The sequence below is a fragment of the Benincasa hispida genome, chromosome 12 (assembly GCF_027475165.1).
Source record: "Benincasa hispida cultivar pf3 chromosome 12, pf3_genome.v1.1, whole genome shotgun sequence".
Taxonomy (NCBI): Eukaryota; Viridiplantae; Streptophyta; class Magnoliopsida; order Cucurbitales; family Cucurbitaceae; genus Benincasa; species Benincasa hispida.
In genome coordinates this window covers 9,586,749-9,614,416 of record NC_143489.1, presented here as the reverse complement: position 1 = coordinate 9,614,416, position 27,668 = coordinate 9,586,749, and the positions used below count along the sequence as shown (strand labels likewise).

Genomic DNA, 27,668 nt, shown 5'->3' with positions numbered 1-27,668 from the left:
TTAAATAAATTATTTTATATATAATAACTAAATTATATATATATATATATATATAACTTTATGTTATATCATATATAACACATAACCTATAATTTAATATTGTATCAAATACAATATAACCTATAGTTTTATTTCTCTCACTGATGAATGGTATTTAATATAAATCTCATTTATACTAAATTTTGATGATATGAATCCAATTCACACAATTAATATTTGAATCATATTCAAATATTTATTTCCTCTCAAATGAACTTTATATAATATATCAATTACATTATATTAATTGTATCATATATAATTAAGTTAAATTAATTATATTACATATAATTAATTCCCTTAATTAATTTGAACAATCCAAAATTGATTCTCATAAATCCCTGTTGAGCTATAGATGAGACCTTATAGACCTGTAGATTGAAGTTCCAATGGTACTTGAATAATTAATTAAACTCCGTTTAATTAATTATTCAACATCCATTAACTGCCGATCACTCCACTAAAGACTAACAACTACATATTCGCACTACAGATATATTTTTGTATCCATTGGATATATCCAGTCAACAGTGCGATGACCCTTCACAAATTACGTATAAGTACAATTGAGCAAAAATTATCATTTTGCCTATGTAGTTGCATCTAACTCCTTAAGTATCACTGATCCCTCTAATGAACAATAAGACATAGTCCAACTATGACCAACCCCCTCTGAAGCCAAGAGAGGGTGTGGCGCCACATTGTTCAAGCCTCGGAATCAGCTCTTAAGTGAGCAATTTATCTACTTACCAAGACATTAGAGAATAAGTAAATTTCGTCTTGTGTAGCTGTGTTTCCAGTTCCTCAATCAGATGAATCCTCGAAATGGTAGGCTTGTTGAATCAGTGATCTGACCACTCTCACCCATACAAATCAAAGGATCGCCTTCATAGGTAAGGGTTCACAAGTCACTCAGGATTTAGATCATGCCACCTATGGTCATCCTGGTGAAATGTAAGTCTCTATTATGAACGGTGTTATATAATGAGATTAGTCATTTCGTGGTTCGGTCTTATATAAACTTCTTTATATAGAACACCCCCATTTACATGTCTCTACATGAATGATCAAGATTAGATCATTTGTAGCACTTTACAACAATTGTAACATCTACAAAGCGGGTCGTATTTGTAGTGTCACCAGGATAAGATACCCAGTTATATTTAATCAAGATAAGGTACCCAGTTGTATAGATCAATATCAAGGTGAATGGATAAAATGTTGATAGTAAATGGGAGAGAGATATGTATCAACACATCTCATGGTCTCCTTCATTAGTTTCTAGTAAGGTTTCATTCTCGACCTCGTGGCATCATTTGCTTGTGTCCCCATAAGAAAGGTATTTGCATGAAATTTTTTACTCAAACTCCAGTAATGGATAGCATTGCTTTAGTTTTTTCCCTAATCGAGTTTTTCCTACTATTGGCTCATTGGGGCAGAACTGTAGAGTCTAAAATGAAGGGTTACACTTACAATAAATTGTTAAGCAAGTTAATAATTTCTTGACCAAACAATGGTGACTAATCATTATAGGAATAAGAGTTCTTCTAGTGTAATCATTAGTTGAGAATATCTCAATTCACTGAAGTGGCGACTGTCCACCCTATGATGGCTTTTATCCTAACTCATTGAAGCATCATTTAAAAATTAGATGTCACATAGGGCACATTAAAATTTTGCTAATTTTGATTAGTTTTTAATAGGTAACATGTCACACCCCGCCCCAGACCACCCTCCGAGCCTGGGAGAGGGCGTGATTGACAGCAGTTATCAACCCTTTGGTTGACACTTACTGCCTAATAACTCTTGCAGAAATAACTATGATACCAATGTACAAATTTAACAACCAACTAATTAAGTAAGCCCATTTTATATTACAACAATGTAACGTTTATACAACTGAAAGACTTAACAACAAAGTTACAACAACAATTATAAAACTCTTCGGAAGTGTAACTGTGGCATGTGGCAGGCCTTGACCATAGCAGCATCCTGGAACTCTTCACCTTTCTGCTATCTGGGGGGGAGGGGAGGGGAGGGGGGGATATAAGAAAACATTTTGAAGAGTGTGAGCTACTAAGCCCAGTGAGTGGTATATTTTTATAAATGAAACCTTGGCTTATCAAAAATAAACTTTTGGGGAAAACAACATGCAATCAACAACACATTAATACCATTTCAAAGTCATTTCCTCAGCCAAGCTGCTGAATTATTTCCTGTTAACGGTCAACTACTGTCAACCCAACAACACAACAACAATTTTTATGGAAACTTTCCCTATACCCCATTTTTCCACCAATGTGCACATCGACCATTTCTTTCCCACTAGTTATGCTTAGGTAACTTGACCATATTTTCCCGCTGGTCGTCACCGACTATCGTTTCCCGTCGACCGAAGCCGACCATATTTTCCCGCAAAGTACCATTTTCAAGCATACTAACCATATCCCGGGTATAATTCTAGTTTTCATCACAATATAACATGCAATATCACGGCAATCACAACAGAAATCATGCATCTCTACTCATGCACATTTGACATTACCCTTTTATGTACAAGGCTCATATATACATATACATACATAAATCAAAACAACACATAGTAACCACTCACGGTCAGCAAATCCTCCTAATGCAATTTACTTGTAAATATCTCCCCTACTCAAACAGAATATGAATTTGTGCAGCACCTCCTTCGAATTCCTTGCCTCCACCACTAACGACAGCTTTCCCACTAAATGCTCACTCTCTACGTAGGATTTTTACTACTTAAATTTTTTGGAATGAGTTTAACCTTCATGCCGAGGCCTCCTATTTATAGCCGTTCCCAGCCTCTTTCCTCACGACAACTCACCATACAAATGGCTCTTCCTTAGGCTGCGCACGTTAACTCTGGCTAGCCGAGCTTTGAGTTGTCTAATTCTGGGTTTGCCAACCAAAATTATCTTAATTTGCATGTAATCTCAACTGTACACCACCTACTTAAGTTGATAAAAATCTTCCTGCATGCAATCTCCTTTTGCCATTTTATCTGCTTAATTTCTGATTTATTTATCCAAATTACTAATGAACGCATCCAATTCTCTTCAAATGCATCCATCTATCCCAATCTCGCTGGTTTCGCTCTCGTGGCTCTCGCTCTCTCCAACTTTCTCGCTGGTTTTGCTCTCGTGGCTCTCGCTCTCTCCCACTTTCTCGCTTAAACTCTAGCTCTCTCCCATTCTCTCGCTCTTCTCCAATCTCGCTCTCGCTGATCTCGCTCTCAGCGATCTCGCTAATCTCACTCTTAGCTACTGCGAGCGTCGTTTACCTCCGTGCAATTACTACACGATCGCCCACCTCATCATGTCGCGCTGCTCATCTACTAGACAATTGTCTACCCAGTACCTTGCACACAACATTTCACTTTCTCTGCTCTTGCTCACGCATACCCAATGCATGAGTAAATCTTGGCAATGCCTTTTGCCAACACTTCGGCCAATCATGCGTTCATCCCTACGAACACAGGTCACCTTTCTTCTCATCTTATGCGTTAATGTCTCTTAATGCATGGTTCATTTTTTACTTTACACTTAGGCAAATTTCACTACAATTTCCCCAATTAAAGCTCAACTTAAATTATTCAAGGAAAATCTACTAAACACTTAGAAATTTTCTTCCCTTTAACATAGGATTTAACTTTCACTTAGTTAATTCCTTTTAACACCTGCTTAAGTAGGAAAAATGGAAATATGGGTTTCACATAACATGTAATAACTAATATAAATAATTTGTACAGTTTCAGCAAACTTCAATATGACTAGTGCTACACTCAATCTATTAAGTGTTGATAAGTTAACTAATGATAACTACACGAGTTGGAAAGATACAATCAATATTGTGCTAATCATCGACGACCTAAGAGTTGTCCTGCTTAAGGAGTGTCCTCAGACCCCAGCTCAAAATGTTCGGGATGCATACGAGAGATGGATAAAGGAAAATGAAAAGGCCCGAGCGCACAATCTTGCCAGCTTGTCTGATGTTTTGGCAAAGAAGCATGAATCCATGGTTACTACACATATGATTATGGATTCATTGTGACAGATGTTTGGACTGTTGGGGTTGATGCCCTAATCTCACAGGACTTGTAGTTTATAATTGTAATGTACAATCAATTGTATTTATTTAATAAAATATGAGATATTGTATTTGACATTTAGTAGAATTAACCCACAAACTAATAAACTAACATCCAAAGTTATCTTCTGTAACTTAAACATATATGTAAAGATTGTTGGGGTTGATGCCCTAAATCTTCTAGGGTTCTATAGTTTGTAGTTGTATTGTAAACATTTTATTTATTTAATAAAATATAAGATATTTTATTTGACACTAATAGCATTAAATCCACAAACCAATAAACTAACATTCAAGGTTATACTGTAGTTTAAACATGTATGTAGAGACATACAGGTGGATCATATTTAAGCGATAACCTAAATGATTTGTAGTAGATGGATAAGGTTGGGAACCTTATCTTGGTGACACTACGAATACGACCCGCTTTATAGATATTACAATTGTTGTCAAGTGCTACAAATGATTTGATCCTGATCATTCATGTGGAGACATGTGAGCAGGGGTATTCTATACAAAGGAGTCTGTATAAGACCGGACCACGAAATGAATAGTCTCATTATATAACACCATTAATAATAGAGACTTAAATTTCATCAGGATGACCATAGGTGACATGACCTAAATCCTGATTAAGTTGTCAACTCTTGTCTATGAAGGCGGTCCTTTGATTTGTATGGGTAAGAGTGACCAGATCACCGACTCAATAAGCCTACCATTTTGGGGATTCGTCTAATTGGGGACTTAGGAATACAGCTACACAAAACGGAATTCACTCATTCCCTAATGTCGGGGTAAGTAAATAAATTGCTCCCTTAAGAGATGATTCTAGGGCTTGAACAATGTGGCGCCACACCCTCTCCTTGCCCAAGAAGGGTTTGGTCATAGTTGGACTATGACATATTTTTCATTAGAAGAATCAATGGTACTTAAGGAGTTAGATGTAAATATAGAGGCAAAACGGTAATTTTGGCCTAGCTGTACTTACGGGCAATTTGTGAAGGATCATCACACTATTTACTGGTTATATCCATTGGACACAGAAATTTATCTGTAGTGCAAAGAGTGTAGTTATCGGTCTTTAGTGGAGTGCCCAACAGTTAATGGATATTGAATAATTTAATTAAAGGATTTTAATTAATTATTCCAGTACGGTTGGAGCTTTGATGTACAGGTCCGTGAGGTCCCATCTGTGGCTCAACAAGGATTTAATGAGAATCAATTTTGGATTAATTTTAATTGTTCAAATTAAATGAGGGAATTAATTATATGTGATATAATTAATTTAATTTAATTATATATGATATAAATACTATAATGTATTTGATACATTATAATATAGATTTTATTAAGATAGGAATTAAATATTTGAATATGATTCCGATACTAATTATATGAATGAGATTCATATAATTATGTTTAGTATAAATGTAATCTATATTAAATACCATGCGTTAATGAGAGAAATAAAAACAATAGGTTATATTGTATTTGATACGATATAAACTATAGGTTATGTGTTATATATGATATAACATCTAGTTATATATAATACGTTAGTTATTATATATATATCCCACCCCCCCCCCCCCCCCCCAAATTCTCTGAAAAGGTGTGGAGAAGAAGGTAGTTTTTGACAAATCACTTGTCTTCTTCTTCTTCTTCCCAAGTGAGAAAAATACACTTCGTAAGTTTTATAGATTTTGATCCCTAAGTTTTTTTTTTCCTTTCTCAATTTTCATTCTCCCTCTCCCAAAACTCAAAGCCCAACCTCTTGAAAATTCTCTACCCAAAAGAGAATACAAAAGGCTCCAATTGGTGGTGTTCTCGTTGTTGGTTGTTGGTTCGTGTTCGATTGAGATCGATTTGGAAAGGAGATTTTTCGTGAAGATTTTGGTTCTTCAAAGGTATAGGATTTCTTACCCTAATCTTTTCTTTAATTAATTTCTAAAGCATATTGTAATTTTTGTTAAATTGCAAAATTTTTATTATGTAAAGTTTGCATTCTATGATAAACTTAAAATTGGGGTGATCCTCGCTTTCACTGTGGACCTTACAGTTCCTTTAATTGGTATTAGAGCGCAGGTTTTTTGTCCTAATTTGAATTTTTCAGAATTGATTTTACAGAGTTGGTGGGTTTTGTATTCTGTATTTTGTTCATATTGATGAATTTGTGTGGAACGTAAGTGGTTCGCAATTTCTGGATGTTTTGGGATTGTACTTTTTAGATTTACAACTTTATTTTATGATTTGGTTTGTAAGGGCCTTTTTTGGCATATTTTTCGATAGAGTCTGTAATTTATTTATCTTGGGTAGTTCGTGAGTTTTCCTGTATTTTTCTAGAGAACACGAGACCCAAATCGAAGCAAAATCAATGAAAATTGTGACTGTATAGTAGTTGATTATACAACAACGTTGCAATGTTATGCCCTAACATTGCAACGCTGCAAAGAGGCGAATGGAATGCTCTTTCCATAGCATTGCAATGCTAGGTCACAACGTTACAACACTCCGAGATGGAAATAATGAACCGGTCCGCATGCGGTTCAGTTCGTGGCTCAGTTGATTTGCATCTAGTTTACTTGGTTCAAGCAGTTTGTGGGCGGTTCGAATGCTAGGCGGTCTAGTTAGTGCGGTTGAAGACCCGGTTCACTTGTTTTGAACTGGTTTGACTATTATTTTGCAATAGCTTGTTTTTTCACTAATTAAATTAATATAAAGGTTATATTAATTTAATTAATAACTTAGGAGTCTAATCATTATTTTTTAAATTAAGCATTTGATGTATGGTTTAATTTAATTTATATATGTCATAATGTATGCCGTACAGTAAAATTTCACCATAGGTTATGCATTATTCATGCATCATTTATATTATAAATGTTATAATATATAGTTGCATGATTTAATTTTATAGCATGTTCATGCATCATATAATATATATTTGCATGCATTAATAACATAGTTTGGATGTATGGATGTATGTATGTTATTAATTATTTCATTACTTTAGTATATAAATGTTTTGTATGTTTAGTAATGAAATGAGAATTGCATGATGCATGACACTACTTTTAGATATTCTTATAATTATTATAATTTTACTAAGTATGTCATTGAATGCAATGTATGATTTTAATTTGTTTCATTTACTTTATAATTGTTATAATTAAATAAAATTGATTCAGAGTTGCATGCAAACTTAGGTTAAAATCATTTTTAAATAGTTTTAAAATATGATTCACATAAACCTAAGATCACAAATTTCTGATGAGATTAGAAATTAGTTTAATCTTTTAATCAGTTTAATAAGATTAAATTGATTTTAATTAAAAAAATTAAATTTGTAGCAAACATATCTATAAGAGACCTTTTGTCTAAGACTAGTTCTGTCTAGGCTGGGGTATTTAAGTTGACAAAAACAGAATACCCCTACCTGGAAACTGACTTAGAAAGGTGAATTAGATAGATTTGTTACAAGCATGAAATTATTGATTAAAGTTTACTAAAATATTTAGTTAAAATTAATCAAAGTTGTTTAACTATCTAAAGTAAGTGTTACTTTTGGGAAAATTTAAACAACCACTTAATAAAATGCCGTATTTTTCAAAGTTGAACAACCCTAGGTAAAACACTCACTTGGAAGAAAATGTGATACATGATACTTCATTTTTATTTTTCACATTTCTCCCTTAAAGTTCACACCGTGAAATCTATACTTTGCCCCGAGGCACCATTACTTGTGTCCCCGAATGGGTGTTGTTTGTATAGGTTAATATCAAGGTGAATGGAGAGTCTGTTTATAGTAAGTGGGAGTGGGACATGTATTAACACATCCTACGGTCTCTCTCATTAGTTTGTAGTAAATTTTCATGCTCGGCCTAGAGGCTTATTTGCTTGTGTCCCCTTACAGATAGAATTTGCATGACTCTTTACTCAAACTCCAAAAATAGATATGATTGCTTTAGTTTCTGCCGCAATCGGTCTTTTCCTATAGTTAACTCATTGGGGCAAAACTTTAGAATCTAAAATAAGGGGTTACACTTATAAGAAAATGTTAAGCAAGTTAACAGTTTCTAGATCGAAAAATGGTGATTAATATTTACAGTAACAAGGAGTTATTATGTATATTCGTTGAGATGGTCTCATTTCAGTGAAGGGATACCTGATCACCCTACAGTGGCTTTTACCCTGCCTTATCGAAACATCATTGAAAATATATGTCACATAGGGTAAGTTATTTTACTAAATTTGACTAGTTTTTTCAAATGAGTAATGCAAGAATACTAATATAAATAAATTATATGTTTCAACAAATTTTAAAAAATGACTTCCCCAACTTTAAATATGCTCGTTGTTGATAAGTTAACAGGCGATAATTACATCACCTGGAAAAATACAATTATCATAGTTCTAAGCATCGATGACCTGAGATTTGTCATGGTGGAGGAACGTCCTCCAGTACCAGCTCCAAATGTCGTCAAAATGTTCAGGAGGCATACAAGCATTGGGTACGGGCAAATGACAAGGCCTATACAAATATCTTGGCAAGTCTTTCTAAAGTCTTGGCCAAGAAGCGTGAGCCCATGCTCACTACCCCTGAGATCATGGAGTCCCTGTGGGGGTTGTTCGGATAACCGTCTGCACAACTCAGACATGATGCTCTTACTCCATCTTTAATGTCTATATGCAAGAAGGGCCATTTTTCCAAGAACATATTCTCAACTTGATGATCTACTTTAACGTGGTGGAGATGAACGATCTATCATTGATGATGTTAGTCAGGTTGGCTTCATCCTGGAAACTTTACCTGAAAGTTTCTTGTAGTTTCGTAGCAATGTTGTTATAAACAGGATTGATTACAACCTAACCACCTTGCTCAACATGCAACAGACTTTCTAGTCCTTGATGAAAGTCAAGGAATAGAAGGGAGAGGTAAATGTTGCCTCATCTTCTGAGAAGTTCTTCAAAGGTTGGACCTCGCGAACTAATTTTGTGCCTTCTTCCTCTGGCACCAAAAAGTGGAAGAAGAAGAAAGGTGGAAAGGGGAAAGCTAACCCACATGTTGCTGCCTAGAAAGGAAAAAAGGCCAAGGCTGCAAAGGGAATCTGTTTCTATTGAACCAGAAAGGACACTTGAAGAGAAATTGTCCCAAATACTTGGCAGAAAAAAAGAAGGACAAACAAGATAAATGTGATTTACTTCTTTTAAAGACTTGTTTAATGGAGAATGACGATTCAACCTGAATAACAGATTTATGCACCACTAACCATGTTTGTTCTTCATTTCAGAGAATTAGTTCCTGGCGACAACTGGAGGCTGGGAGATGACGATGCATGTGGGAAGTGGGCACGTCGTCTCAGCTAAGGCAGTGGGAGGACTTCGGGCGACTTTGCAAAAAAGTTATATTTTATTGGACAGTGTATATGTAGTTCTTGATTTAAAGAGAACTTAATTTCTGTAAAGTGTTTAATTGAACAAAATTCTTATGTACATTTTTCAGTTGTCATCTGTCACTCTATCCCACGATTCGCAATGGAGGAAATAAATAAAAAATGTGGAAAACAAGACAGGGATTCACTATGATCAACCAGGGTGAAAAGATAGAATGGGTGTGGATGATCATAGAAATGAATAGAAACGAATATTTGAATCCTTTCCAACTTGATCTTGTTTCCCGAGGCAACTGGTTATGAAGGGACCGTTTCGTTTTTGTAGGTTGGTCCGATCTCCCCACGATTTCGATCCAAAGTATACGCTGTAAATCCATTGGAAAATAAAAAAATACGCATGCCGGAAAAAATTGCAGAAACCCGAACAATTATACAATATCTACCTTATGTAACCCTAGCCCATTCCCATTTTGGGCGGAATCACGACTTTCAGTATCTTATCAATGGCTTCCCTTGCATTCCCCAAACTGTTAAAAAAACAAAAATCATTTTTATTACGAATTATTTTATCCCATTCAGAAGGTTGGAACCCATGGTTATGGAACTGAATCCCCTTCGAATCCGAAAAAAAAAAGAGGGGGTAGGTCCCGTTGAGCTCTTACCCTGGATCCGAAAGAAAGTACTTGGGTTCTGACTCATTATTAAAGATCAATCCTGAACTTGACGGTTTTGAACTATCAGAATATCCAGACTCATTTCTAAGTTTTTATTTACAAAAAGGGTATCAATCTTTGTTCTTCTAAGTTGGAAGATAATCTTTATGTGCTAAGATCGTTAGTAACTAAAGTTGTCCTTAATACTGAACTATTTAAAACAGCGGTAACTCGAAATAACAGACTTAAAATTTCTCCTAAGGAAAATGCCCATCTTTTGCACCTAAGATTAGGATGCATAAATCTCAAGAAGATTGAGAGACTGGTCAAGAATGGACTTCTAAGCGAGTTAGAAGAAAATTCTTTATCTGTAGGTGAGTCATGCCTTGAAGGCAAAATGACTAAAGATCTTTTACTAGAAAAGGTCACAGTGCAAAAGAAACCCTAGAACTTGTACATTCAAACCTCTTTGATCCAATGAATGTTAAGGCAAAAGAAGGGTTTGAATATTTCATCACTTTAACTGATGATTATTCCATATATGGGCATGTTTATTTAATTCAACATAAGTCTGAAGCTTTTAAAAATTTCAAGGAGTACAAGGCTAAGGTTGAAAACACATTAAATAAAGCTATTAAAACATTTCGATCTGATCGAGGTGTTATAAAAGAAATGCTATAAAAGATCAACAATAACATTATTTGTATGCAATAGAAATTTTTCATGACATTTGAATTATGTAATCAAAAATATTTTTTCTATAACTTTTTTTTTAGCATTGGAAAGACACTATGAAAGTCTAGATTTTCAATAACATCAACTACAATAGCATGTCTAAAAACACTACAATACGTTTTAATAGCATTTTTCATTCCTATAAAAAAAACTTTTTAAAAGAAAATCATAGTTTTTTTTTTCTAATGCTATGAAAACTTTCTATAGTATTAAAATTATGCAATTGAAAGTTGACTTTTTATAACATTTTAATTTGTAACATTAAAGAAATGCTATGAAAAGTCAAAAAACTTTCAGGAGGTATTTGACACACTAACATAGGTTGAGTTGAGTTGGTAAAATACACCAACTCATTATTTGGCCCACCAACTTTAAATGTGGGTGGAGTTGAGTTGATATATTTTATCAACTTACCCCAACTCACCCTAACTCTCCTTTCTTCCAATGTTTTGAATGGCTCCACCCATAGGTCACTATTGGCGACTACCGCTGCCACACTCTAGGAACAACCTTCAGACTCCAGCAACCACCTCCGATGACAACTCCAGTGACCAACTTTGGCGATCACCTTCGCACAACAGATTTCAACAACCAATTTCGAGCTCTGACAACCACCTCCGACTAAAGCTCCGATGAAAATCACATTTGATAATCAACTTCGACGACCATCGTTGTTCATCAGCTCCGACAACCAACACAGGGCTCTGACAACACTATCCGATGAAAAACTCAGGCAACTAACTCCAATACCACATTCATGCGACAAACTTTGAGCTCTAACATCCACCTCCGACTAAAAATCCAACGAAAATCATCTTTGATGATCAACTTTAATGGCCAACTTCCCGCGACCAACTCTAGGCTCCGACAACCACCTCCGACGACAAACTCCAACGATCAACTCTAATACCACATTCATGCAACCAACTTCAGGCTCCGACAACCACCTCCAACTACAAGCTCCGAGGAAAATCATCTTCGATGATCAACTTTGACGATCACCTTCGAACAACCAACTTCAATACCACCTCCATGCAACCAACTTCGGGCTCCGAAAACCACATTTGACTACAAATTTTGGTGAAAATTCTCTTTGATAATAGACTTCAACAACCACCTCTAACTATTATAAAATCGATGACTGTTAAAGTATGTTGTAGGATTAATATTTATATGTAGAAAATTTGGAAAAGTATGTAGAAAAAGAAACCATAAACTGGTTATTTCTTTTCCTATAATATTTTGTGATAAGAATTAGTGAAAAATCGAAATTTGTTCCCTAATGATCCTCCAAATTGCAGGGCATTGAAAGTGGAATTGTTGAAGAAATGTGGTGTCATTTCATTGGCTACAAGATGATGGAAGAGATTTAATTAAAAAGTTCAGGACGAAGGAAAAATACAAAACAACAATGGAAAAAAGAAGAAAAAAGAAGAAGATGATGATGAAATTCCTAGAGAAAAATTAGGAATCAAAAGTTTTGATCTCTTTTACTTTCCATTTTATTTAACCATATTCATGCAATAAATTTAGTAAGTAAATTGTTGTTCATTACCAAAAAAAAGAAAAAAGAAAGAAAGAAAGAAAGAAAGAAAGAAAGAAAGAAAGAAAAACTTTCAAATATAAAAGAAAAAAAATCGCAATCCATAAAAAAGAAGAAGATGATGATGATGAAATTCCTAGAGAAAAATTAGGAATCAAAAGTTTTGATCTCTTTTACTTTCCATTTTATTTAACCATATTCATGCAATAAATTTAGTAAGTAAATTGTTGTTCATTACCAAAAAAAAGAAAAAAGAAAGAAAGAAAGAAAGAAAGAAAGAAAGAAAGAAAGAAAAACTTTCAAATATAAAAGAAAAAAAATCGCAATCCATAAAAAAGAAGAAGATGATGATGATGAAATTCCTAGAGAAAAATTAGGAATCAAAAGTTTTGATCTCTTTTACTTTCCATTTTATTTAACCATATTCATGCAATAAATTTAGTAAGTAAATTGTTGTTCATTACCAAAAAAAAAAAAGAAAGAAAAAAAAAGGAAAGAAAGAAAGAAAGAAAGAAAGAAAGAAAGAAAGAAAAACTTTCAAATATAAAAGAAAAAAAAATCGCAATCCATATTTTATTCAAACGAAAATGGGTAGAATTATTGAATAAAAAGTTTCAAAACAAAAATAGTAATTATAAAAATAGATTATTTAGAGTTCAAAAAGCCGCACCAGGAACCTGGACATATGAACTCAACATTGCATCCCAAACACAGACATATGAATTGAGAGCAAATAACTCTACATTTCAAACACAGACATATGAATTCTACAGATGTATGAACTCTACAAACATATGAACTTCAAACAATTGTACCTTCAATAAAAGGATATGTCCCTTTTTAAGAAGACAACTCTCTATTTATCTGAAGATATGAATATTTGCATGATCACAAATATTCTGTAAATATGTGATTTATTTATCAATTTTATATAAAAAAAAAATACATAAAGAATTATTCCTCCAATTCTCTCTTTTCAATTGCATTACTCATATACTTGAGTGTTTATTAAGTCATGTAGTTGAAGTGTTGCATTCACAAATTAATAATTCGTCATTTTCTTGTTAGACAATTGTTCGTGATACATTGAGCATCATAGGAGGAATTCAATTGAGTTGTAGGACAGAAGAATTGAACCTCCAACCTTAAGTCGATGATATAAATTTTATGTTTGTTGAGTTATGCTTATTTTGGCATTATTAGTATAGCTAAACATGCTATATTTTGAACAGAAAAGCCATTTTGAAATATTGAGTAGATTCTAAAATTTGGATGCCTTAAATAAATGTAAAATATAAATTTGATATACTCTTACAATTTCCTTATATACATCCAATGCAATGCAAAACTATCAATAGTACATTGTGCCAGCTTTTGCGAATAATTTCTCAAATAAATCGCACGTATCTCCTCTTCAATAACCTTCCTTTCCTTTCCCCTTTGTCTCTCCTTTTATTTTATGGACATTGTATCTTTCACATTTTTCGGCAATGATATTATAGATCATCTACTTTGAGCTTAGACGCTTCATGATTTTGTTTCTTCACCAAAAAAACAAATAAATTTTCATACTAATGGAAATGTTATTTATTTATTTACATACCAACAGTCTCTCTCTTCCTAGCCAATATATAATTTTCTAAAGGTTAAAAATCCATTTCGATTTCTATACTTTAAACTTTGTTCAATTTTAGCCATTATATTTTCATTGTCCAATTTTAGTATATAAACTTTAAATAAATCTTAAATATAGTACCTAATGCTGGTTTATTGTTAATTTTTGTATGGCTTTTTTTTTATCAATTAATATTTTTACTATAAATTTTATAAATATATTCACATATTATGTTTTTTAATGAAAAATATTGTTATTATTTAATCAATCAAATCAGTTTTAGAGGACTAAACTTAAGATTGATTGAAAATATAGAAACTAAAATTGGACAACTAAAAATATATAGACTAAAATTGAACAAATTTTAAATTAAAGAGACAAAAATGGTAGTTTAACCTTTTTTTAATATAAATTTTTTATATCCCATGATCCTAGTTATTTTTTATTGTCTATTTCAAATTTAAGACTGTTGAGAGCCATCTACTTATAGTTGGATGATACATGCATTTTTATCATGTTGAGAATGTTTTTTTTATTTCCAAATAAATATTGGCATTTATTTACATGTTGGATTTTACAGTTACATTTGGAGGTTGTGCTGGGAATGGATTTCAGGTAGGTGTGGGATAGGTTGGATTGTAATCCAATTACAAGCTCATGTTTGTTTCCGTTGTAATGAGCCAGTATTTGTAATGGTCTATTACAATCCAACCATCAACTCAACTCAACCCGTTTTTAATTATAACCCTATTCCAACGCCAGCTTTCACACTTCTCACACGTCTTTGTCGCCGCATCATCGCCTTCAAGGCTGGCCTCCTCTCCAAGGCCATCTACCTCGTTATAAAGATCCTCGACGACCGCCACATCACCAACCAACTTTGGGAATCACCTGCCAACTCTGACAACCACTTTCTATTGGGGTTGGTATCCTAAATCTCGTAGAATCCTATAGTTTGTAATTATAATGTACAAACATCTTATTTATTTAATAAAATATATGATTTTTTATTTCAATTTTTAGTTGCATTAATCACAAACTAATAAACTAATATCCAAGTTTATGTAGAGACATGTGAGTAGGAATATTCTATACAAAAGAGTTTGTATAAAACTGAACCACAAAATGTTTAGTCTCATTATATAATGTCGTTCATAATAGAGACTTACATTTCACCAGGATGTTCATAGGTAACATGATTTGAATCTTGAGTGAGTTGTGAACTCTTGCTTATAAAGGCGGTCTTTTGATTTGTATGGGTGAAAGTGGTCAAATCGCCAACTCAATAAGCCTACCATTTTGGGGATTCGTCTGATTGGGGAGTTGAGAAAACAGCTACACAAGATGGAATTCATTCCTTCCCCAACATTGGGGTAAGTAGATAAATTGCTCCCTTACTGATTTGGGGGCATGAAGAATGTGGTGCCACACCCTCTCCTAGACCGGGAGGGGTTTGATCATAGTTGAACTATGACTTATTGTTCATTAGAGGGATTAGTGGATTTAAGGAGTTAGATGTAACTATAGGAGAAAACGGTAATTTTGGCCCAGCCGTAGTTACGAGCAATTTATGAAAGGTTATCGTACTATTGACTGGTTAGATCTAATGGACACAGTAATATATCTGTCGTCCGAAGAGTGCAGCTGTCGATCTTTAGTAGAGTGCCCAATAGTTAACAGATGGTGAATAATTTAATTATCGGAGTTTAATTAATTATTCATGTATCGTTGGAGTTTCAAGTTAGAGGTCCATGAGATCCCATCGGTAGCTCAATGGGAATAAATGAGAATCAGGTTTTGGACTAATTTGAGTTATTCAAATTAATTGAGAGAATTAATTATATATGATATAATTATTATAATGTATTTGATATATTATAATTATAGTATATTTTCTATTATTCTCTGTAAAACTCTGTATTATGTAAATTTTGGAAATTGGGACGATTTCGTGTTTCGCTCAAGGAACTTTAATCGGGTTCCTTCACCTTCAACCGCTGTCGTCAGCCACCTCCGACCATTACCATTGGCGACCACCTCTAGCAACAACCACCATAAATTCCGACAACGACCAACTCTAGCAACCATGATTTTCAATTATTAATTCATAAAATTTATAGTCATCCTTTATAGTAATTTGACATTAATAAAAACACTTTTATTATACAACAAACCAAACAAACTTATATATATATAACACTTTTGAGAAAAGTTATCAAACACGTGAGTGTTTTTATTTTAAATGGTTTTTATCAGAAGTGTTTAATTTAAAATGTACTTTTCAAAAGTATTTTTTCTAAGTTAAAGTGCCACATTAGGCCTTTATGACCAAATTAGGTTTTATCATTAAAAGGGTGTTTGGCAGCCCAAGTGAGTTGGGTTGGGTGGACTTTTTAAGCTCACTCGGTGTTTGTTTGATCGATAAAAAAATTGGTGAGTTTAATAACTCACTGTTTTACTCCCCAACATAACTCCCCTAAAAAAGAGAAATTTAACTAAAATGTAAAAAAAGAAATAGTTGGTAAAGATATGTTAGGAAAATTTAATGATCCTTTCTTAAGTCTAAGACAATGAGATATTTGTCAACCTAATTAACTATAAATATAAGCCTAATGAACCACTACTTATCAAAACTTGTTTGGAACGTAGCTACAATTAGAATTTGACAACTAAAATATCTAATTGCATAATTTATTTATTTTTAATAGGTAGTAGAGGGTTGCATGAGAACCCAAAAACCATAACCATTGGAAGTTGGAAAGAATTTGTTATGTTGGAAAAAATGGACGGTAGATTTTGTGTTTAGTACATAAATACGTTGAAAAGAATCTATTATGTTTTATAAATTGAAAAAAAAATAGAGTTTTTTTTTTCCTTCTTTTTGATTTTGTCATAAAAGGGTTAAGAAAATAAGTATATATAGTTGAAAAATAATCAACCATTGCAAAGCCAAAAAAAAAAAAAAAAAAAAAAAAAGAAGAAGAAGAAAACTAATTTCATTTACAAAAACTGCATCAGATACTTCAACACAACTAAACCTTATACCCCAAACACAGACGATAATTACCAATTTAACTCAACTCTGTACCCAAAACATAGATAATTTAAATCTTAAGATAATTTAACTCCCTAGATAATAATTACCAACTCAACTCTCTACTTTTATTATGTGACAAACGTCCCCTCAATAATATCTCCTAGACAACATTTCAAAAACATTATAAAAAGTCTACGTAGCATACGTGGATACGTATGTGTACATTTGTTCGTGTGTATTTTTAACATCAAATATATTATTTAACTTTGACGCTATAATTTGCCTCAAAACACAAAGTTGAAATTTTAATGACCTATGAAACACAAAATTCAGTTTTATGTCTACCAGATTTAAAGTTTAGGGACTTATTAGATACATTTTAAAACTCAAAGACTCTTATTGAACATAAACACGGAAGTTCATATATTAAACTTATAATTCAGATTTTTTTTTTAAATAATATTTTTTTAAAAATATAATGACAAAGATAGGGTTGGAGGGAAACTTTTTCTAAGAATAGATGTTTGGGGAAACTATTGACAAAATTGGGGTAGTGAAATCGTGTACCGAGTATACGATTGCCATGTGGCAAACTCATGTACCCGGTACACGAGTACCGTTTAATCCAGTCAGCACCACGTCGGCTGACTGGTTGACCGGTCAGACACAAACTCGTGGACCCACGTCCACGATTTGCTTATTTTTTTTCTTTTTTTTTTTTTAAGTGTGTTGACTATTTTTTTTTTAATTGTAGATGTACAACAATATTAAAACTTTAGGAATTGGTCCACGAATTCCTTCATTATTAAACTTAATTATATATTTAATCTACAATGAAAACATCTTGCACTCATATTAAAAAAAAAATGTCTTGATATTAAAGAATATTTACCATTAGTTCTTTAATTTATAATTTGAAAATGAAAGTTTATATAAAATTTAAAAACGACCCCCCTAGCCCTTACCCCTCATGGGGGTTATCTTCGTGTCCCTCTAAATTAGGTTCACCCTGTTGTCTTCGATCGGTGTCAGCAATATTAAGTCGTCTTGTTTGTTGAATAATACCTTCTATGTTGACCAATGTTTGCTGACACATTGAACTCAATTATGGTAAGTTGTTATGCACTGGATATTGTTGAACATCGTCGATAAAATTATTCTGTACAATAAAAAAAATAAATATTAAACAATATTCATATCATATATATGGAAAATTTCTGATTTTAAGTCTCTTACCATGCAGTAATAGTAAGCTTCGTTAGGTGTGATAAATCGCCTCGTGATCGAATTGTACAGGAAAAGTAGTCGTCTGATAGAGATGGCCTATTTGTTAATTCTCCCTGTGCACAACGATCATACCATCCATGCCAGTAGGATAAATATTCCGCATGGATTCGACGCCAGTCTTGGTCGTGCTTACCACTCAAATCGATCTAGTGTAGTGTTGGGAGTGTATAGGATAACGAAGGTATCATTTGTCGCAGACCGAACTGTCTCAACACACGATCTGGATGATGTCACTCTACTATATGGAAGCATATAAGAGGGCTAATGGTCAACCAAATGTCTTCATCATCACGACAATAATCAGGTAAGGATGACCAAATTTGTTGTGTGTATGTCATCCAAATAATCTGACAAAACAAAAATAAGTGTATATATAAAATGTTTTAAATATTCATTTATATATACATTTGCTACCTGATTGTGCATCAGCATGTCGAGTATTTTTTTGTACACGAGCAATATATTTGTTGACTGTTCAAAGGCAGCTAATACACCACTCCATCTAAAATTATAAAAAAAATACAATTAATTTATATTCTTACATAAAATGGTAACGAAATAAATATATAAATGAAATAATATCGGGCACTAAGTGGACGATGACTTGGGACCTGTAGCTGGACTGTGGTGCTATAATTGGAAATCGATCATAAGCCCATACTTGTAGTAATATCAGTGGCCCCGCTATTTCTAACGTTTGTGCATTGGAAGCCCGACAAAGTTCTCTATACAACCATGCAAGACATGCACCACCCCACGAGTACGTACCAATGTGCTCGAAATCAGACAATAGTGGGAGGAACATGAGATGTAGAGTATTTGACTTGTCAGCAAACAAAAATCTTCCAATAAGCTGCAGGATGTATGCTCGTGCACACCTATGTACGTTAATGTTGTCGACATCGAGAGGTAATTCTGGAAACTAGGACGCCAACCAGGGGATACTCAATCTTGATCCCTTCAGATCCTCTGGTAGAACGCCTGAGAGCTCTTCACAAACGTTCTTCCAGTCATACTATAGTGAACCTATTAATGATTGCCCATCCACTCGTAACCCAAATTGTATGGCAACATCCTGCATCGTAATCGTATATTTCCCACAAGGCAGGTGAAATGTGTGGGTTTCTAGTCTTCAACGCTCAACTAGAGCAATAATAAGGTGCCAATCAAGCTGGATAAAATCAATTTGTGTAACCCCAAGAAAACCTGCCTGCTGAACATAGGAAATAATGTGTTGATCAAATGGGATAGTATGTTGTGCAGTCACCTCCCTTCTCCAACAATTCAACACTACAGTGGAAGAACTATCTCATACTATTTGTGAACGATGCGTATTTTGTTGGTATAATTATACAGGTTTAGAAGGACCAGGCTCCATTACCTAACAAGTTCAAATTACATTACATAATAAAATCCATGACATAAAAGATACATAAAAAGTACATAAAAATATACAATTTTATAAAATAAATTCATTACATAAATTCATTATAAGTACATAAAGAATACAAGTACATAAAATATACAATTACATGAAAAATATAAGTACATAAAGAATACAAGTACATAAAATATATAATTACATGAAAATATAAATACATAAAGAATAAAAATACATGAAATATACAATTACATGAAAAATATAAGTACATAAAGAATACAAGTACATAAAATATACAAGTAAAAAAAAAAACACCTGATGACCCAAATATGAAGCACCCAATGTATGTTGTGGACAAGTGTGTTTGTTATGTCCTTCTCTCTTGCTTATTGTACATCGCACTTTTTGGCTTGCCTCTCTCCAATCCATTTCATTATGAATGCGCGTACTTTTTGGCCGACCTTGTTCTCTTAGTAAGTCCGCATTTGGATGAACTTCTGTAAATGATAATTTTGGCCAATAATCTGGGTGTTGAGTTGGATGGAAGCGGCCTTCATAACAACACTTGAAATTGGACAATTTATAGCATTCATCAATAAGTGGTAGGTATGTCATACGCATGTAATTACAAACTACAATTACATGAGAACATGGAATCTTAAATGATTGCCACTTATTGCAAGAACATGTTCCATCTTTCAAGCTCAAAACTTGGACATGTTCTTTATAGGGAGAAATCATACTTATGCTAGTTTGTATATCGGAACTTTGACTTTCCTTGTCAATGGATGTCACTGTATATGCAGATGCTTGTTTTTCCCACCAGTTTTTTTAGGGCATATTCTGTATACATGTCCCCACAATCGAGTGCTCCACTGGTTTCTTTTCTCCAGCGTTCAAAATAAGTATTGTGCGATAGAATGTTAGCCTAACCAAAGAAGTAATTGGTAACATTCTAGCACTTTTGAAAACACCGTTCATGCATTCAGCTGCATTGCTTGTCATCCACCCATAGCAGTACCTATCGTCGTGTGATTGAGTCCATTTTTCTAAGTCAATGTCTGAAAAATATTCAAGATATTTAGGGTGAAAAATATTCAAGATATTTAGGGTGCAACTATTTCAATTCCTTCATGCACCGAATGAACTTACGCCTTTGGTGTTGATTTCCCACCTTAAACACAAAAATTTTTAGTTGCTTTGATTTGTATTTCGTATTGAAATTACTAGCAACATGGCGAAGACAATATCGATGGTACACTCTAGGTTCACTCAAATTTCTTCATTACAAATTGCAGCAAGAATGCCCTTATCAGAAATCAAGCAAATACCCTCTCTTTGGGTAACATATTCACGCAATGCCTGTAAAAATCATGACCAACTGGACGAATTTTCACCTTTGACGATAGCAAAAACAAGGGAAAATATATGTCTGTTTGCATCAATAGATAAGACTGTCAATAATTTTCCCTTATACTTTCCGTAGAGATGAGTTCCATCGATCTGGATTAATGGCCCACAATGGTTGAACCCTTCTCTTGCAGGACCAAAGGACCAAAAAACTCGTCCAAAAATAGTCGTGCCTGGCACATTAGAGGGAAGGAAAAACTAATCTGTTCGTGTTCCTGGATTGTAATGAACAAGAGCACTCAACCAATACGGAAGCTTTGAAAATGATTTCTCCCAATCACCAAACACAACAATCAACGCTTATCTCTTGGGTTGCCACACCCGTCTATAATTAACATTATAGTCATATTGGTTTTTAATGGCAGGATCAGTGCTAACCAAAATTTGAATCAAGCTGTGAATCTGTGTCAATTTTGAAAACAAACATGAGTGTTCTCCTTGAAGTTTGGTGATTTCAAACATCCCATGATTTTTACACCGACATGCCCGTAACTTCCAAGCACAACTGTCCCTCCATGATTTACATTTAACATACCAAAGATCCTGATTTGATTCCACTACAATAATTTCGTAGTGTTCTGTCACACAATATTTCTTTACAGCAAGCTGTAAATCTTCTTTAGTATTAAACAACATTCATTTTTGTATTAAACTACAGTTATCTACACCTATATTCCTTTCTTCCAAAGTAGACCCTAGTTCACAAGTTGAATTTGTCATTTCCCAATCTATTTGGGTGAACATTTCCGACGGTACCAACTCAAGATCATGTTCCCCACTACTGTCAACTTCAACGTCAATGTCACTATCTTCATCATTTTCAGGTTCAAGAATCAACTTTTGGGACAATTTAACATATTTATTGTGATTTTTTCAACTGTTATAGTTGACAAAAAATATGTTAATATGTCACCCCATCAAAATCTAATTTCTAAGTTCAACATATTAGATCTAAATATTATAGATTTAAATCAGCTCAAATCTAAGATTCATAAACTATATATTTAAATTAGCCCAAATCTAAAATCCATAAACTATACATTTAAATCAGCCCAAATGTGAACAAAATAATATATACACATATTTCTAAGTTCATAAACTATAAAATAATAAATAGCCAAACAAATAAACAAACATAATCATCCAGAAAAATAGTCCAACAAAATCAACCCAACAAAATCTAATTTCTAAGTTCATAAACTACATTACACAAAATCAGCCCGAGAAATAGACAAATATATACACATATTTCTAGATTCAACCCAACAAATAAATCATGGATCCATAAACTACACATTAAGTTCGGCCCAAATGCAAAAAAAATGATACATATAAGAAGATTATATATTGAAAAACAACTAGAGAAAGAATTTTACCACAGAACCGTTCAGACGATTTTGAACGGACGAACAAATGGAGGACTCGAACAATTTTGGACGGATGAGCAAATGGAGGCATTTGGATGCACAAGACAGAAGTAAAATGAGGAGGATTTCGAAATTTTGGACGGAGAAACGCAATAAAAGAAGGCAAAATAAGGCAGAAAGCTTGAGTGGGACAGAGAAGGCAGAAGGTCGGATGAAGAAGAAGAAGGGGTGCAACAGATTTAATGGAGAGGAAGTCGTGTACCGAGTACACGACTTAAGATAATCGTGTACCAGGTACACAATTACCATGATTGCCACGGCAAACTACACGTGTCAGATGGATAGGAACTTGTGTACTCGATACACGATTTAAGGCTAATCGTGTATCCGATATCGGGTACACGATTTAAAAACCTATTTTTGAGAATATTTTCCCTCCAACCCTATTTTTGGCATTATTTTTTTTAAAAAAAATCTATAATTCAATATTTCTTTTATACTACTTTTAAAAGTTCCAATTCTTGGTCATGTACTTTAATTTATTAATTTCATTTCTAACTATTGTGCATATAAAAAGTAATCAACTATATCATCAATATCACATCAATTCTTCCTTTCAATCTCAAATTTCTTCAAACCAGCAATGGACCTCATTTGAAGGAAGAAAATTTCCTAGAGAATTGAGATTAGATTATTCTTCCTTATATTCAACATCATAGATACCAAATTAAAATATAACGAATAGATTGAAATCTTAAATCAATCCAAGACGAAATTAACACAGACCTCAAAGTTCGGGAATGAAAGTTAAATTATATAAGAATAATAATAATAATAATAATAATTGCTATTTACATTTAAGTCCTGCCAATCAAATCAATCAATCAGGTGCTCTCCAACTCATTTTTGGGGGACCATGAAATGGACGGGATAGTTGGGAAGCAACAAGTGCAGTCTTCTTGGCAAGGTTTGGGCCGCTCCAGCGGGCCCAAATCCCACATGGGCTGACTTTGAGTTGGCTCATCTGACTTGGGCCCATCGAGCCCACTTGAAGGTGGGGCTGGATCCTTTAATGGGCCCCAACATTCCACTTTGTTGAATTCTGGAATTTTGGAGTGGAAATAAACCCAAACCAAAGCATCCTGTAATTCTGGGTAATTGTTGAACAAGTCCACATCTCCATGGACAAAAGCATTCAGCACCTATTTTTTTTTTTTTTTTTTTTTTTTTTTTTTTTTTAAATCACATGTCAATTAAATGTCAATTCTAAAATAATTATTTAAAAGAAAAGTTATTCCTATTCTTATTTGACTGTTATGGGTTTCTTTTTTCCTTGTGTATGCCTAATAACATCAAATGGAAAAGGAAGACATATATCAACCATACACGTATATCAACTATCTACTTTATTTTAAGTAATAGGGTGAAAAACCAAGTTAAGATAGTTCTATGTAAGAAGTCTAATTTTTTTACTATCATGTGTCAAATTAAATGTCTATTCCAAGGGAATAATATGTTATTCCTATTCATACGACTTTTATGGGTTTTTCCTTCCTTTTGTATACCTAAATAACACGAAATGAACTATGTATTTTATTTTAAACGGTAATGAAAAGTCAAGTCAATATATTTCTATCAACCAAGTTTTAATTTGAGCATAACTCAACTAGTCTATACATTATGCCCTGGATTAGAATGTCAAATATTCAGACCATGGATTAGGGTGAACTCAAAAAAGAAAAAGGAAAAGGTTATTGAGGGAAAAAAAAGATGATCGTTAAGTAGTAACTTAAATTACGATGATTAGACATTCACCTAATCCAATGCTTCTGTTTTTCTTATACACTAAAACAAAATTTAAAAGAATTTGTGACATGATAGTAACAAGGCAAAGACAACAAGAAAAAGAAATAAAAATACTCATAATCATTCAATAAGATTTTCAACCATTAAACAATGAAATGAGAAGTAAAAAATAAATAATAAGAGAGAAAAAGAAAAAAGAAGTAAAAAATAAATAATAAGAGAGAAAAAGAAAAAAGAAATTACCACAGGAAGTTCTTTACGAAAAATGAAGTATCTGAGATTAGCACAAAGATCTAAAAGAAAATGGCCTCCACTAATGTGGCAATGAACATGGAGTGACATTTTTCCCTTTACTTTCTTCCATTCTCCCACCACTTCATCCCTTTGCAGCCAATTATACCATCCTTGTAACTGCATTCATCAATTACCCTCTCTTTTTTATGCACTAATTTAAGACAAGAGATGCCCAAAAAAATAATAAAAAAATCAAAATTTACCCTAATCGAACGGAGATTTGATCTTCTGATCTCTAAGATCGAGTATCTTTACTTCTCAGGTCTTGAAGACATGTTTTACTTGAGAGCTCCCTTTAGTAATGATTTTGATTTTAGTTTTTTATTTTTGAAATTTATGTTTGCTTTTTGTTATGGATTTTACGTTTTCGAATGAGGCATTTCAATTTTTAGTCAAATTTTAATTCAAAAACTAAAAATATGTAAACTACTTTCTTTTAGTTTTAAAATTTTAGCATTTTTTTTCTTTGAAAAATTGGTGAGAAGTGGAAAAAAAATACTTGTGTGTTGAATTTTAAAAAATAAATAATCAAAATCAAAATAATTATCAAAGGTGAGCAACATTGTTTAAAATCGTGACAAAACCCAGAGAAAAGTTTCAAAATTATTTCCAAACAAAGTTTAATTAGCCTTTAAAAAGTATTACCATTTCTCTTAGGTTTATATAATTTTTGAGGGGTTTGATGAATTTTTTGGAACATCTAACTTAGCTAATTTATGGAGATGAACTCATTTTCATGGGATTTGATGAACTAAAAAAGGGTTTTTAATAAACAAAGAAATAAGGGAAAAAAGAAAGTTTACCTGAGAGTTGTTAATGGATTGAGAAATGGCAAGAGTGAGTTTAGAAGTTATATCGCTATGTGTAAGCGTATAAGTCCTTGGAAATTTGCCTGGATGTTTCTTCTCATCCACTCCTAAAAACAGAACCTTCAGCTTCGAAGCTTCAAATATGGCTGGCCCAAACAGCCTCGCCACCTAACAACCATCAAAACAAAACAAAACCCAGATTAAAAAATCCAATCTTTAGTTTTAGAAGCCAAAATAAACAAATAAACGAATTAAAAATTCCATACAGGGACTATGGCATGGTTCTTCTTCTTGGATTTTCGTTTACAGGGGAAGAGAAAAGAATTCTGATAAGGGTTTGAAGGAACAAGAAGAACAGAAGAATTAGTGGTTAAAACCCTCATCTTTTCCTTCTCTCAATGGATTCGTCGTTTCCTTTACGAATTAGTTCCAGAAATTTGGGGGGTTTGATCTCAGAAAACAGAGGAATTTGTTAGGGGGAAAGTAGAGGCTTCTACGAAACAAAAGGAAAAAGGAAAAAGGGAAAAGGGCAGAAAGTAAAGGAAATGGTGGTATGATTGATTAGTAAGTAGTGAAATCCAGAAATTTAGGGGAATTAGAGGCGTGTTGGAAAGGAATTGCTTTTTTCTTCGCTCGCTGTTGCTTCAAGTTCTGGACTTTGTTCGGGTTTGGTTGTAATAAGCAAGAATTTTTGGGCGTTTTTACGTGGATGATTAATAGTATGACACCGTTGTTATTTTTGACTTTCAATCCCAACCCATGACATACCCTACCGTCTACCGTCTTGGATCTCCGTTTATAATGCCTATCACGATGCACACAACCTTTACGCTTAAGAGATGGGGCCACATAGGGATCTAAGAAAAAGACGATAGATCCAAAAAAATCCAATAAATGAAAATTTTATGAATAATAATCAAACCAATTTGAATCAATTAATTATTAACTTTAAAATGTAATTTTTTTTTTATTTACTTATAATTTGATATACATGTATTTATTTTAATTTCTTTAATTTTATTAGTTTTTTTAGATATATTCTTCAATAATTTTTAAAATAGTTTCTTTTGCACTTTGAAAAAAGATTATCATTACATAAATTGAAATTGAGTTGTTAATCTTAATTCATATATGAAAATAGTTAAATCATTCTTACTTATTAATATTTTACTTCCTTTTATAACAAAAAATTAAATAAATAGTTTGAGTAACCCGAGCCAACCCAACCCAAATGTTTCATGGTTGGGTTGGGTTGGTTCATTTTTTAATGAGAGTTATTTCGGTTGAAGAAATTTACAACCTGCGGTTGAAGAAATTTACAACTCGAACAATTGAGTTGGGTCTAAAAATTCCTTCAACCCAACCCGACCCGACCCACGAACACCCCTAGTGCCACATACCCCCATATCTGAAATTCCAAAAATTTTTGCAATAAGCTAATAAATTTTCGACATTTGAAAATATTTTTAATATTTTTTCTATTTAAATCATTTTTCTATATATATATATTGTTAGAGTTAAACAACATGCAACGGAAGTATCAAGGATCCATAAGCATTCTAATTCACTAATTTTGGCAAAAACTAAAGCATGTTGTTCATAAAAATGGATTTTCAGAACATATTGAAGAACTCTTCAAGAAAATGTCTGTTCAGCTGCTGTCTTCACTTGATATCAACAACCACCTTAAAGTCTTCCCTACTATGCTCTTGAAGTTTAGGCAGAGTTGTGGTACTCAAGAACAGCTTGTAGATGTGGAGAAACAAGGGAAGCTCACAGCAGCAAGTTGAAGAAGACAGCTTCTTCTTCACTGATATTTTTCTCTCAAAATTATGTATTTCTATCTTCTCCAACAACTCCAATATTCTTTATATATTAAGATGAACATGCAAAGAGATGGAGTGCATGGCTTGCAGCTCATGCTTGGAGATTCATAGTAGAGAAGATCATGGTTTGTGTGTGAGCATAAAGATGATGATAATGGAAAAAACTCTTTTTCCATTATGTGCAACCCATGCAAACGAATTTCCATTTTAATTTTAAAACAAAAAATGACTTGTAAATCGTTTTAATTTAAAAATTGATTTTCTTAAATTAATTTCATAAATTAATTAATTTAATATCAAATATTAAATTAATTTTTGCACAATAATCATCTTTATATATTTAAATCATATTTAAAT

At 33.1% G+C, this 27,668-nt stretch overlaps 1 protein-coding gene across 1 annotated transcript; it reads right to left on the bottom strand.

Annotated features, from left to right (window-relative positions):
- Window positions 1-23,296: 23,296 nt before the first annotated feature.
- Window positions 23,297-26,281, bottom strand: LOC120068030 (protein STAY-GREEN homolog, chloroplastic-like). Its single transcript, XM_039019699.2, has 4 exons — window positions 25,752-26,281; window positions 25,480-25,653; window positions 24,626-24,793; window positions 23,297-23,778 (listed from the first exon to the last, which is right to left on the bottom strand). The coding sequence occupies exons 1-4, from the start codon at window positions 25,866-25,868 to the stop codon at window positions 23,461-23,463; spliced, it is 777 nt and encodes a 258-aa protein (XP_038875627.1). The 5' UTR covers window positions 25,869-26,281; the 3' UTR covers window positions 23,297-23,460.
- Between the last annotated feature and the right edge of the window lie 1,387 nt (window positions 26,282-27,668).

Bases quoted from the DNA above. Each gene is read 5' to 3' on its own strand.
- LOC120068030 (XM_039019699.2), bottom strand. From the start codon at position 25,868: ATGAGGGTTTTAACCACTAATTCTTCTGTTCTTCTTGTTCCTTCAAAC. The intron at 25,654-25,751 runs GTATGGAATTTT...GATGGTTGTTAG, and splicing joins AGAACCATGCCATAGTCCCT to GTGGCGAGGCTGTTTGGGCC. The intron at 23,779-24,625 runs GTAATTTCTTTT...AAAAAAAAATAG, and splicing joins TTCGTAAAGAACTTCCTGTG to GTGCTGAATGCTTTTGTCCA.